This window comes from Ambystoma mexicanum, chromosome 14, assembly GCF_040938575.1.
Source record: "Ambystoma mexicanum isolate Mex_15411 chromosome 14, UKY_AmexF1_1, whole genome shotgun sequence".
NCBI classification, from domain to species: domain Eukaryota; kingdom Metazoa; phylum Chordata; class Amphibia; order Caudata; family Ambystomatidae; genus Ambystoma; species Ambystoma mexicanum.
The window spans coordinates 447,493,183-447,508,334 of NC_090940.1; the positions used below are offsets into that span (position 1 = coordinate 447,493,183).

A 15,152-nucleotide genomic window follows, 5' to 3' on the forward strand; every position below is an offset into this window, starting at 1 on the left:
TAGTGTTTTCAATGTACTGGTTTGGCTCGTCGATAATGGGGGGGTGGTTCGTCACCATTATGGACAAGCCGACCCTGATTTGATCCACTGCCTCACCCGTCCAAGGAGGAGAAAAGGATACATTGGTTGAATCCCAAGAGAGCACTGAGCTTCTAGATCTCCAAATCACAGGAAGGATGACGTGCGCAGGCCTCAAACAGGGTACAGCCGTTTCGATTGAGACAATAGCCTGTTGGCTTATCCTCTATTACTGACTGCTACAAACTGGCTCAGAAAGAGGTACCCTTGGGATTGAGGGCTCATATGTCCGCTCTTCAACCAGTTGTCCCTGTCCTAGGTGTTTACCAAGCGCCTACGTAGACCTCTGTACACACTTTCTTCAAACACTATCTAGATTTGATGAACACACAATGCTCAATTCGTGTGGGCATTTCTCCAAAGTCATGTGGTTTGAAGAATACTCTTTTCCCACCTCTGGTGTCGTTCTACAGAAGAGGAATCTGTGGGAAGGCTCTAACCATTAGAAGAACAAATTACTTACATTGGGTAATTTTCTTTCTGATGGATGGTTCCTCCTACGGATTCCTCATTACCCTCCCAAACATCCCACAGTAAGAGACGGGCAAGGCCTACTGTCCTGAAGGGAGAGAAACCTAAATAATTCTATAAATAGTACAATGTTACCCCAATAGTTCCCCTCATCGTTGAGCAGAGGGAAACGGAGGTGAATTTGAGGACACAGGGCATTCTGTGCTCTATTTGCTATTGGTTCGTTGTCACCATCGGAGTCTAGGAATCAACCTTCGGACGAGGTAGACGCTGAGGCACATATCACCCTCTGCTGGGTGAAGGTTTCTGATGCCAGCTGCGCCGGCAAGGATATATCTAAAGATGAGTCATCATTCAGAAAATAACATTACCTCATGTAAATGTGTTCTTTCCTGGATTCCCTGTTTTAATGTGATGCCTCAGGATTATCATTCCTTGCTACTCTGAACAGTTGTTCCAGACCTACCACCTTCCAGGGTCCAGCTTGGGGAATCTTTCAAAAGATGAGTAATCTTTGGGAGGAATGTGTCCAATAAAAGAAGAAATTACTTACCTTCAGTAATATTCTTGCAGGTTGGCACCTTAATTCCTCCAGCCGATTCCTCATCGCCCTGCCGCCTTACCTGCTAATGGAACGCTATGTAATTCAAAAGGAAAACACTTTTCAACAAATGGCAGAGACTGTTCCCTCTAATTGTGCTGTTACCTTGCTTTAGGAGATGGGGGAGGTAGAACTGAGAGGAAATGGTGCTGACATATCTGTATATACACACATGCAGCTACCTCCTGGCACAAGAGTTTTGATGGGTCGAAGAGGCTGAGATTGAAGCCACACAGTTCCACATGGTGGCTATGAAAAAGTTTACAGAGCTGACTGCGTTTAATGGAATATTTCACAAGATGAGAGTTCTGTGGGTGGAAGTAACGTGTCCGCCAGAAAGAACATTTGTGAAGATAAGGGATTCGTTATTCTTATGGATGCTCCTCTCACAGATTCCTCATTGCCTTTCTTACAGATAGAGATTTTAAGACCTCAGGAAAAGGAGTTTGTCTTTTTCCTTTTTTGCCTCTTGAGTTAAGTTCCCTTAGCTGCTGATTATGAGGGGGGGAATTGTGGAACTAGGGTCATGAGGCATAGTGTGCCCTATATGTGAGTTGGACGCCGACACTCACAGGGCCAAGGAGTGGACCGTCGAAGAGGCTCTGCCCCGAAGCACATTTCGCTCTCTACTGGTGAAACATGTTCTAGTGTCAGCTTTGCTGCCTATGAAGTTTCCAAAATGTGGAATTTGTTCTTCTAATTGCTCGGAAGGGACGATGAGATGTATGCATATAGACTGGTGCTCCACATGGATTTGGTGTTTATTTTTTTTTCACAGCGTGGCTGTGGCTTTCGCGCGTGCTCCGCTAACTGGGGCTTTGTCTGGGTCAGATGGTCTGTTCTTTCCCGTCACTGTTCGCTTCCCACCCATTACGAAGAGCAGCATCTGAAGGTGAGCAGAAACAATCTGTGTAGAATTAGGATTTATCAGTGATAAAAATGCGATCTTAGAATTTCAGTTTTGGGTAGACTATTGCTCTAAATATACTACACCACTGCACAAGGGTATGTGGACTGAGATTCTGTATGGTTTGTTCTGGCTTCATGTGGATCAGAAGCGGTGCTAATGTGCATTAAATTATTTATTTGTATTTTGGATGATGCGTTGGTTGAGGAGCTAGGTGACCTCTCCTCCCTCCTCTCCCGTCATATTACTGCTGCTTTGGGATAAAACATTTAAGTTTGTGGATAGAATCACAAAATGAGGCCTGGATTACTGCAACCTCTGCTCTGATATTACATATTTGCCCTTCACTGCATCCTGAGTCAACCTCCATAAGAGTCTGCTACTTGTTCACCTACATTGCAGCGCCCCACAGTCAGCCGAGTTATAGATGGAGGTGTCATCACTGAAACCTTGGTGAGGCAGGAAGGGTCTGATAACCTACACCCAATTGGAAGAACCCTTCCCTTTTCACACATTCCAGCGTGCTGTCCGGGGAGATGATTTGCTTTTGTGGGGAGTTGGGCCTACGAGCATGTGCTTACCCCTGGGATTAGCTTTTCAAATTAGCACCACTCTGGCAGCTGGAGGACATTAGGGGCACACGCCCAAAATCTTTTCCTTACTTCCTGAGGATGGTGCAAGCAAGACAGCGGTCGCCGGCCTGCATCAACCTCTCTTGTCACCAGGCTGCCTCTGTGGCAGCAATTTTGATGAGCCTCTTTCTTGTGCCAAGCCAGCGATACACTTTTCTCCCACACCTCACAGCTGCTATAGCAGCAAATCCGCTCTGCTGGCACCCTGTGAGTTCAGAGTACACGTGACATGATTAGGTGTTTGGCAGGACTCCGGTGAGAGGGGAGGAGTGTTGCCAGAGGTCTCAATGGCCAGTGTGTCTTCAGGAAAGCTATTTATTTACCAAACTGGGCATGTCAGGAAATTGGTTTCTTTTCTTGATGGAAATTTTGAAGAAAAAAGTCAAAAATAAGCCACCTCGACTTTTCTTGTATTAAAAAAAAAAAGAGAAACGTTTTCTTTCAGTGTTAATAGATATCACACTGGGTGCAGATTCAGTCTTGAATGTAATGAAGATGCCCATAATGGAGATGGGGGATTGCAAGAAGGCACACAGTAAGCTTCTCTTACTCCTATCTGGTGGGGTGAAGGCCAGAGCAAGCAGGCTTGTGAAGAGCTGCAGTCATCTGGCCATTTCAGTCGGCTTGTAGGCCCAGAATCTATGTTGACATGGCCAGCTGTAAAGCGTGACCACCCCCTCGCCCACCAATGGGATGCTGTCCAGTGAGGAACCATGAGTCTTGCTGTGAATTCATGGGTCTCAACTTGGAAGGTGCTGAACCAAAGGAAACAGGGGAGTAACAGTGGGAAAGGTGCAATGTACTGCTGATACAGGAGTGCTGGCAGTAGAAGGGCAGTGCTCCCTGTGTCTTGAGGTCCCACAGGAAAGCCCTTTCTGGATGTTGGTCACTTCATGGACATAGGGAAACCACTGCAGTCCCACATAAACCAACTACAGTGTGATAACTGTGAGTGATCCATGTTGATACAACCATGCATTATGAAACTGGCAACAGTTTCATGACTGTGATGATCACACCTGCACAGGGAATGATTAGAAACTAGAGTGTACCACCAGCAGGCAACCCAGCTGTATCCTAAGATATTGTAGCAGGATATCACTATTCAAAGCCTGCTAGCCCCAGTCAGATGTAAAACTTAGCCTGAGCAATGTGACTATGTACTACTCTATTCACGTCACACTAAATAACCCTTAAAGCTATTAGTAGTGCACTCAAGGTATTTATAGATCTAGGAGAGGGAAAGCACCTTAGAAATCCTTTACAGAAACTACATTCATCAAAGAGTAACAATCAACATTAACACCTCCATATGTTGCTCCTTGTAAAAGTGGCATCATGGTAGCTACTGCCTCAATTAGATTTAAACCCAGTCATAATGTCTTGGGAATACAGGGGGCATCCCCTCTCCCCATGTTAGGAAGGATTTAGATGCAGTTTAGAGTAACCCACAATACCTCCAGGTTCTGACAAACTGGGCACCAGAATGTAAAAGTTGCCTACTATAATGACTACTGTACTTTGTGTCCATAGGCCCCTTTCTTCCATTTTTGTGGGATGTTTGTGTTACAGACCTTCCAAACATGCAGCGGAAGAAAGATGGAACCTTGAATGGATGTTAACCTTACAAATTCCTCTTCTGAGTACGCAATAGTCAAATCCCATGTGGTCAGTTGTGGGGCTTACCATGTTGAAGGATGAAACTTGACACTCAGTCAAATGTATTAAACCATTTGGAAAATCACATAACATGGTGACTCTTTGTGATTGGAAACTGATTGGTCTCTGTTTAAGTACAGTCATTTCTAATTTTGACTTAAGCCCCTACTCCCCCAGTGGGGTTTTGTGTTCTTGCTGTCGATTTTCGCTCGCCAATTGTTCTTCATACCATACTGAATCTTGTGCTAAACATTTGTTTCCCTTTGTTTACAACATGTGGTTTGGTGGCTGCCGTTTTCTTTCTGTTTGTTTTTCTTTTTTTAATTCTCAAGAATGCAGTCAAGTTGCTGGATTGTTGATTGGATATTTAATAATTGCTTGCACATACCATAGAATGTTAAACTGACAATCTTGAACACATTTTTTAATGAATATTAAATGAGGCTGAACCCTTTGTAAATAGCTTTTTTAAAGTTCGTGCTGTTTACACTTAACTATTTGACCTGATCTGTGAATAGTTATCCTACAGTAACATGCATATTGATGCAATTTACTGAATGTGAAGTAAATTTATTCTAGAAATAGTGAATATTGGGCTGAACTGAATGGATTCTTTTTAAAAATGATTAGGACCTACGAATGAAAAACTGGAAAGCCATGGAAGCATTGGCATCAACTGAAAAAAAGCTCCAGGAGAAAGTGACCAACACTGCAAAGGTTGTAAGGCAAATTGTCAAAACCCATGCATTAATCTGGAATGAAATAAAAATTACTATACACACACCCAAATTAATCATCTAACCTGCTCTGCAAATCCGGTTTTGATGTGCATTATTTGAGCATATGAGTGATCTCTACGCTAATGGTGCTTGCCCTGATAACATCTTTAATTCTGCTTTCTATTGTCAGCATGTCTCCTTGTGCTCTATGTATTATTTTACGGTTTGCTCTTTCACTCATTCCCGTGTGTTTCTTAATTGCTAATGACAAAAATTGGCTTCTTTTTGTACTCTTACCATTTTCTCGTCTTAAAACTTTGAAAATATTCATTAACATCTTAACCCCTGGCATGATGTAAATGTGTATTGAGCAAATTAGACATTAGTAGTTCTATCTTTGTTCCAATCTTTTGATTTATTTTTTTGCCGTAGAGGATAGCCACATGTGTGAGCAGAAACACAACATGCCAAAGAGCAGGGTTTGAACTAAATCAGTGTTTACATTTACTGGTTTGCTCGAAGTATGCCTGTGGGACTGGTTACAGGTTTTAATTTTTTGTTGTTGTATTTATGGACGTCACTTTGACATTTAATAATGTCAATAGAGAATTGTTGTGGGGTGAATTACCAAAATTAAAGATTAAAAAAAACACATTCGATGTTGTAATGGCTTTGCATTTTATTTTTAATGCCAGAGTTAGATTTTGTGAAGATGGTGAATTGTCAGATATTTTGACGATTACAAAAGGAGTATGTTAGTTGTGCGTTCTTGAACCCTTGCCTTTTAATTTATATGGTAATTCATGTCAATGAAGCTATACTGGACATTCCCCAAATAGATTTTGAATAGAAGAATACCCACAATTTCATATGCAGTCCTAATAGCAAGTACTTGGTCTGCTTTACAGAAGCTGGTTATGACCTATACCTGTTTCATGAAGATTTGTGATTTGGGGTTAATAGAAATAAATCTATTATTGTGGTTGTTGCAAAAAGTGAAAGAACATGGCAGCCTATTCTTTGTATTGAGAAAGCATTTGAATTAAGTAAAAACCACGATTATTTGGGTCTTTGGTTTGCCGATTCGCTTTCTTGTAGGCACAGATTCATAAAATTGCCACATTGATGGCACAAGCTGTTGGAGTTCTTAGAGACCTAAATAATTAAGAGTAGATCTCTCCTTTGTATCTATGGTCTCTTGGGTGCAATTCAAATTCAATGTTTTGAATGGATTTTTTCTTATCACAGATTCCTCATCTATGATAATTATCTCCTAGCACATCTGCTCTTTGGAAACTTTCTGCCACCAGGGACGGGTTGCATAGCTCCACGTCTGCTCGCACTGCACATGACATCAGGACCTCATTTCCTTTTTTCCTAGCACTCTGCTTGCATCAGGGAACACAGCTGAGATTTGGATTTTCTTTTGGTTTAGCATCATGCCAAAATTTGCAAAGGCCTCTGGTTTCAAGCAATGCACTGACTCAAGATGCCTGCCATTTGTGCCAAGTTCTCGGCGGCTTCAGCGTCATCAGGGTCCACCACACTCTGATGAGCGGCCAGGGACACTTGCACAACTTTGGGCTCAGCCACAGCTCCCCTGAGTGAAGACTTGTCACTTCACCAAACTGCTCTCTCTGAAATCAGTCTCTCTGCTTAAGCTCTGTCTTCCATCGACACCAACATCGAGGCTCTGCTCCCTATTGAAGCATGTATGTCAAAGATGTGGAATGTGTTTGGTGAGGAGGGTATTCCCATTCCTTTTGGGCTGGAACCCTTATGCTTTAGGGAAGTAAGATATCTCCCTGAGGTGTTTTATGGAGAAAATTGAGTTCTGACAGACCTGGCCTCCATTTTGCAAGAGGCAAGGTGGTTTGACCTATTTCCGGAGTTGAACATGTTGCATATGCAAACCCCAAAAAACCACAGGCGTCCTTCTAACGCCTGATGGCAAAAGTTATGGAGACCTTGGGTTTGTCCACCCCTTCCACACCGAAGGTTCAGTTTGAGCTGGCAGATATTCTGGATAAAGGCCCTTGCAGGGAGACCTTACTACCCTTCAAGCCGGAAGTAGAGGCTCCCAGAGTTGTAGATCTGGAGAAATCTGCTTCAGCCACAACTGTTGACCGGGACCTAGTCAAAAAGCACAGGTTGGCACCCTTACATCTGGCATTTCTTTCTTCGCATGCCTTCACTGAGAGTCTTGTGTTTCAGGCTGCCACAGAAAACCTGTAAACCTCCTCTTTTGACTCTTTGCCTTCTGACAAGAGAGAGCAATGGATGCCTGGAGAACAAAGATTTTTGGTTTAGTTAGGTTGGGCCTGAGGGCGATCAATGCCTCCTATGACTTGCAAAGCTCTCCTTTGGCCGCTGTTCAGTAGCCTCAGGAGCCGCTAAGCACTTCACGCTGGTGAGGCAAGAGAAGTTTGCAGCCTTGGTTAAGGATGGTACGCTGGCTTCCTATGAAATAATAGTCTGTTTTCGATACAGCCGACTGTGGTGATGGCAACAGGACCTCATGTTTTGCCCCGGATGTTTAGGCAAAGCTTCTGAACCCGCCATTTGATGGCAATGACATGTTTGAAGCAAAGGCTGTTGAGTCCCTCCAAAGGTTACAGTCCTCAAAGGTGACAGCCAATTCCCTAGGTCTAGCAGTGTAGCATCCCACTGCCCCCATGAACAGAGGCAGGGGGTTTCGATTTTATCGGTTATCCCTACAGAGGCGACAGGCTCTCTCTCTGGCAAGTAGTATTCGTGCCACCCAGCCAACGGAAGGGGCTGAGGTACTCCCATGTTTGTCTGCCTCAACTATGCTCTCCCGAGCACTGGGGGTGAAGCCACTGTGAAGGAAACGTCAACGTCATCACTGCTGTATGGATGGGTGGGAGAATTTCCCTGTTCGTCATGGGAAGGTGTCAAATCACATCCTACACCTGGGTCTTACAGGTCGTTTACCAGGTGTATTGCCTCCCGTTTGCTCATTGCCCTCTAGATTATTCTCCCTCCAGCTCATGCTTACCTCTGGACCCGCTCCTGTTGTAGGAGGTTTGTCAGCTTCTGGTGAAAGGGGCAATAGAACAAGTGCCCCGCTCGGAACTAGGCAGGGCTGGGCTTCGTATATTTTCTGTTCTTGATGAAAGATGGGGCTTGTATCCTATACTGGATCTGCAGCTCTTGAACATGTACCTCCCCAAGGACAAGTTCACTATGGTTACACTACCTCAGATCCTCCATGCCGTTGAACTGCAGGATTGCCTGTTATCACTGGATCTCCAGAATGCCTAACTCCATGTGCCGATTCACCTAAAGCACAGTAAGTACCTGAGATTTGTTGTGGGCCATTGACTCTACCAGTTCAGGGTCCTGCCATTCTGTCAATGTCCACAAATGCTAACTATATAGCTAAACAATATAAGAACACTGACCTGGATCCGAGGCAGCAGCAAGAGAAAATGAGAATCCTCCTAGTCACCCTACGCCCCCTCACCCCTCCCCCTGTAATCTAAGGGATTCAGGAGGAGCAGGATTTCCAGGGAAACCCTCTGGGGAAGAAAACCCTGCGTGTCTTCATAGGATGGATTCCGAGTCCTCTTAGCTGGAGGCTGGAATGCTGAGGGATTCCGATGGCATGGAGGAGTTAGATCTTCAACAACAAGGAAATGGGGTGCTGAGACAAAGGATAGGGAAGTACTGGTTATTAAAGTCAAGGTGAGGTTTGATTCTGAAAGCAAGCGTTTAGTAACCAGAATATACCCTATCATATGAGGCTGGACGTCCAATTAGTAGATGACATATGGCACAGGTATGGGCTGGTTGGCAAAAATGCCTAGAATAAAGATCAAAGGTAAGAAAGGGTTAGAAGAATAGCGAAAGTGCCCCGTTGTCGGATGGTGTAATGAGGAGCTCCGTATGCTTTATGAAGCAGCTGGACTTCTCGTAGTTGGAATCGTACCTTAGTATGAAGGCAGATGAAACAAGTGTCATGCCTACGAACGGGGGCTGCATGAGAAGACACTGGTCGTCTGTAAGCAGAGTGAAGGTAGGTAAGATTACTTTGGGAACGTAGCATGAGAAGGTTGCTATGGATACCCTGACGGCTTTTGTACCCGGAAGAATGCGGAATGCCGGCTGAATGACAGAAATGGAGATTGCAGGCAGCGGGTTTGTCACAGATCCCCGGGTTTCTGTTGAGGTAGAATATGTACCTGTTAAACCCCTCTGAATGAGGAACACAGAAGGTGCCAAGTAATTATCCACATCGCTCCTACCCGGGGGCACGCCACAGTCCGGTCGTGGCTGACTGGATTGAGCAAAGAGACCTTGAATAGGACGCGTGGGGCGAAATCTGGGAACAGAGAAAGATAGTTATGAAGGAAAAGAATCTGAAGGGTGGATACTCTTAGAAATATAAGGACAGAAAGAAGCGAAACTCACAAGTGTTCACTATAGAGAGTAGCAACGCAGAGCGCTCTGCTTCTGGAAGACTTGATATGCAGCGCAAACAGTGAGGGGCGGAGCCAATGATCGCTGCAAGCTCTGTGGAACTGAAACGGTGCTGTAGAATGAAGGCACCATCTTGGGAGTGTTCTTCACAATACTGGCAACCTGGCGCCACCTATGCCAAAGGGACCAACGAAACCGGTCTCTCGTGACTGTATTTCCCCTCCGAACGGGAGAACCTCCTGGCTTGCCGGGATGAAAAAGATGAAAACGCCGGACAAGCCGGGGGGGTATGAACAGCAGAGGCCGGTTCCCAGGACCGATTAGCCGAGAATAGCCTTTCCAGTCGACCAAATATTGCAGAGTGCCCCGTCGGTAACGGGAATCATAAATCCCAGCCACCTCGTACTCGGGGCAGTGTCCGTGGAGACAGGTGGCAGATTGCAGGCTGAACCACAGCCAAAATGACCATGCACATCAAGTTTCAGTTGGGAAACGTGGAAAGCCGGGTGGATCCGGAACCAGGAAGGAAGCAGTTGCAACAAAAATGCAGCTTCACCCCGAAGGGCCAAAACACAAAAAGGTTCAAAGTACCTAGGGGATAACTTAGATGGAACCAAGTGCCTAGGTAAGTACCGTGAGGCCAACCAGACCGAATCCCCAGGTTTCAAAACGGACATAGGAGAGCGTTGTTGATCTGCCTGACGTTTGATCCGATCTTGGGCTTATAAAAGGGACTGATGAGATGTCTTATGTCCTTGCTGTATCCTGGCAACAAGACCATCCAGGTCTGGAATTGGCGTGGCGGGTGCAACACAGGTCAGGACACTAGCAGGGTGGAAACCATAAGTGTTAGAAAATGGACTGGACTTCGAGGAGTGTGTAGCGTTATTGTACGCGAACTCTGCCAAAGGCAGGAAATCCACCCAGTTATCTTGCACAGCAGAAATATAACAACGAAGATAACCTTCCAAATTCTGGTTGAGCCTCTCAGTTTGGCCGTTCGTTTGGGGATGATATCCTGAACTGAGAGCACGTCGGATGTTTAGAATAGAACAGATGTGTTTCCAATACTGGGAAGTGTACTTGGGTCCCCTATCTGAGATAATAGTTCTTGCAGACCGTGTCGCGAAAAGATGTGTTCAATGAATATGCTGTCCATTTGGGCTGATGTAAGTATGTTGGGTAAGAGAACAAACACGGCCAACTTAGTAAGTGCATCGAGTATCACAACCCCGGATGCCGGCAAGTCCGCTATAAAGTCCATGGATATTGTCTGCCATGGTTTTTCCGGCAGGGGCATCCAAACCAAATCCACCAAGGGAGATGAGCGCAGAGTCTTAGACTGTAGATATATAGGACAAGTGGTCACATAATCCTTGACATTGGAGAGTAGTGAGGGCCACCAAAAGTATCTTCGTACAAATCGTCAGTGTTTGAAACACCTTGATGTCCTGCCGCTGGGGAGTCATGACACCAACGGAGTGCTTCTGCTCTGTCTTTGGCTTGGTAAGAAAACTGTGGTTCCATGATATAAACAGCCTTGTTGCTCTATTAGACTATGTTCCACCTGAAACTGAGGATTTTGACTTTGAAACAGGGTGGTGTCAAAGGCCATTTCCTGCAGGAAGTTTTGAATGATGTTGATGAATCGAGCCTTGGGAAGATAGGTTCAGAATGGAATTGAGGAAATACTTTAGGTTTCTTTCTAGACAAGTCGTCAGCCCGCAGGTTGGTCTTGCCCTGGATAAAAGTGAATTTGAAATTGAATGGAGAGAAAAAATGGGACCTACATGCTTGCCGACTATTGCGGGTCTGGGCATATTGTAGGGCCCTCAAATTGTGGTGGTCAGTGCCCACCTCTATTGGATACTTGGCTCCCAACAACAGATGCCGCCATTCTTCGAATGCCCATTTAATCGCTAACCATTTCTTTTCTAGCCCTGTGTAGTTGCGTTCCAATGGAGACAGCGTTTTGGATAAAAATGCAACCAGGCATTAATTTGCAATAAAACAGCCTCTAGGACATGCTGTGAGGCATCCGATTCCACAATGAATATCTTCTCTTGACCTGGAGAGAGTAAAATTGGTGCTGTGGTGAAAACCGTTTTAAGGGTATTAAACGAGGCTTGTGCCTCGACTGACCATTGAAAGGAGACTCCTTTCTTCAATAAGTGAGTTAGAGGACGCATGATGTTTAGAAAATCCTGGAATAAAGCGTCTGTAAAAGTTAGCAAAACCCAGAAAGCGTTGGATCTCCTTCACCGACAATGGATGAGGCCAATTCAACACAACGCCTACTTTATTGGGATCCATTGCGACACCCTTTGCCGAAAGAATATATCCCAAATGAGTCACCCTGGTCTTTTTGGATTCACATTTCTTAAGCTTACAGAGGAGATGGCATTTCTGTAGCCGCGACAAGACTTCTTGTACATGAAGGATTTGTTCAGATAGGGAAGAGGAGAAAACCAATATATTGTCGATATAGACAATGATGTAATGAAGAATAATATCTGGAAAATATGGTCCATAAAGCACTGAAACACTGCTGGTGCATTGGATAGTCTGAATGGAATTACACAGTATTCAAAATGCCCGAACTGGGTGTGGAAGGCAGTCTTCTTTTCGTCCCCTGGCTGTATCCTGATGAGGTTGTAAGCGCCACTCGGGTCCAGTTTTGTGTAGATGGTAGAACTTTTTACGGCCTCGAGAATGTCCAAAATTAGCGACATGGGATATTTATCGGGAACAGTAATCTTATTGAGTTTGCGATAGTCAATGCAGGGTCGTAGTTCCGTGTTGTTGTTCTTAGGAATAAAAAATAACGAAGCCCCTGTGGGGGATGTCGATTCTGCTATCAATTCACTACAGTGGTTGGTCTGAAGGTATTCCCGAATTACTTCTTTTTCATTGACCGACAAGATGTACATCAGCCAAATGTCAGGGGTTGGTCAAGTACAAGTGCAATAGAGCAGTCGTAACGACGATGAGGGGGTAACTCTGAATACTCCGAAGTGGAGAAGACGTCCCTAAAAGTGAGATAGGGTTTAGGTATTTCCTGGACATGGTTGAGGATAGCAGCCGTTGAGGAGCCTTCGGAGCGGACGAAGGGATGTGGAATCCGGTGGCTTCACCAGACAAATAATGGTTCAAGCAATACTCTGATCCTAAAAAGAACGATCCGGCGGTCCAGTTTACATAGGGGTTATGAACCCTCAACCATGGCAGACCCGGGATCACAGGATAATGAGCAGTCTTTATCAAATCAAGTACGATCTCTTCCTGGTGAGAGGACATGGGCATTTGCACTGGCTGTGTGTTTTCCGTAATAGGGCGGGACGTTAGTGGACTGCAATCCACACTTTCTACTGGAACAACAACCGTCTTGCAATAATGGGGAATACCATATTGAATGGCCCACCTCTCATCAATAAAACACACTGCTCAGCTATCAAAGCATGGTACTCATGTTAGCTCAAAATTGTCCCATGAAAATGACACCGAGACCACCAACATGACACTGTGTGTACCGCCGGCAGAATGATTAGCCACCTTGGGGATCGGGGAACCCACTAGACGACTCTGATCCGTGGTTCCCCTCATGGTCGGGTCTTGGCGTTTCCCGTCCTTCTAGGAGGTGCTACAGGGCAATCCCTTAGGAGATGACCATCATCTCCTCAATACATACAAAGTCCTTGTGACCTCCGCCAGGCTCTTTCCTTGGGAGGTAATGGACCCCGGGCGGTACCTAATTGTATGGGTTTGTCCATGGGCATAGACCAGCCAGATGGAATGGGCTTGTCAGGAAGGGAGGCGGACTCGAGAGGAGTACGAGAATAAAAATGTCTGTCTTTCCCTTATTCTCTCCTGGAGACGATAATCTAGTTGCATCACCAATGCGATCATTTCGGCGAGGTTAGGAGGGCGAGGCACTCATAAGCCTCATCTTTCAGTTCTTCATTAAGTAACCAATGCTTCATTGGGCCAAGATGTGTCCTGAGCCATCTGTTTAAAATATGTGATATAAGTGGGGATGTCTTGGGATCCCTGTTTAAAGTTCAACAGTTTCTATTGGGATGCAACTGTTATCTCTTGCCTACCAAACATTACTCTTAGACTGTTTACGAAAGCTGTATACAAGTCCAAAATGGGGTTATTGGTATTTCCTAATGGTGTAGCCCATGCCAATGCTGGGCCAGACAAATGGGAACTGATATGACCGACTCTGACACGATCCGTAGGGAAGAAAGCAGCTTTAAATGTGAATTGCACTGTGCAAGCTTCAAGAAACTCCCTCAACTTGTGAGTATTGCCATCATATCTACCACCCGGTAGAGGGCCCGGAGGGATCTCTGAGCTTTGCGGTGAGCAGACCATTTGCTGGCGCAGTACCGCATTCTCTTGTTTAAGGCACTGAACCTTCGAAGTAAGTGACTGCACCGCAGCCATCAATTGCTGCATCTGATCCATGTTCAGTGCATGAGGCGTTGCTATCTGTCAATGTCCACAAATGCTAACCATATAGATAAACAATATAAAACCTCTGACCTGGATACGAGTCAGCAGCAAGAGGAAATGAGAATCCTCCTGGTCACCCTACTCCCCATGTAATCTAAGCTATTTAGGAGGAGCAGGGTTTCCGGGGAAACCCTCTGCGGAAGAAAACCCTGCATGTCTTCACAGGATGGATTCAGAGTCTTGGAGGCTGGAATGCCGAGGGATTCCGATAGAATGGATGAGTTAGATCTTCAACAACAAAGAAATGGAGCGCTGAGAGAAAGGACAGAGAAGTACTGGTTGCTAGGCAGAATTCCGTGTAGTGCCCTTAGGGACCACTACACACAATTAAGACTACAGGTGGCAATACAAGTTTTACCTTTGGTACAAGCCTGTACTACTAGGTTATAGTGGTAGCAGTAGCGGAGCAGCCAGGCTTATCTCAAGAGTATATGAGCAGTAGCGGAGATTACACAAAGGGACCGCAATTACTGTGACTCAAGCAAACACTGACTCAAGTCAAGATTTCAGGTAAAAAAATTATAAGTACATTTATTTTTAAACCATTTGTTATTAACACAACACTTCTATTACTTCAAAAACCACACGTAAAATATACTACAACTAACCAATTCACTTTGTACAGTATTTTTCAAGGTAAGTACCCTGTGTTTGAATGGACCGGTGTTATGAAACAGAACACGTTACCGTGAATACAATTGCGAACACTTTTTGACAGTTCGGTCTACTAGATAAACGCGTATCCGCAGCAAGAAATGCTACCGGGGTAAAAACACACTTAGCACTCGAAATACCCAGAGAGAGTTGGTGGCAAAAATCACAGGCAATATGTTGGTTAGGCAGACAGAATCGAAGAACACACACAGACAGGAATTCAAGAGTCAATGGGCCGGAGCCAAAGTCAAATGACATTGGGTGACTGTTGTCGAGGATCACAGTGTCGGACAGTTCGAGATTCAACGTTGCCAAGAGTACTTTGATATTGTCAATGTTTGGAAGCAAAAGTTATAAGAAGGAGGGAAAAGTAAGGTCGAACCTTAAAGTAGAGAAATAGGGATTTCACCCAAAATTCCTCAAACAGGACACAGTACCTTTCTCAAAGAAAGAAGCTGGTGCCACGGCAT

At 45.0% G+C, this 15,152-nt stretch overlaps 1 protein-coding gene across 3 annotated transcripts in view; it reads left to right on the forward strand.

Moving 5' to 3' along the window:
- The window catches only part of KTN1 (kinectin 1), a 3,101,875-nt gene that overhangs the window by 2,303,963 nt on the left and 782,760 nt on the right, over window positions 1-15,152 (forward strand). For 2 of the 3 annotated variants that reach the window (XM_069637667.1, XM_069637665.1), the window contains one exon: window positions 4,979-5,065. The exons of the other annotated variant lie outside the window; for it this stretch is intronic. In XM_069637667.1, the coding sequence (XP_069493768.1) occupies window positions 4,979-5,065 (87 nt within the window). The remainder of the gene's footprint in view (window positions 1-4,978; window positions 5,066-15,152) is intronic. 3 annotated transcript variants of the gene reach the window in all.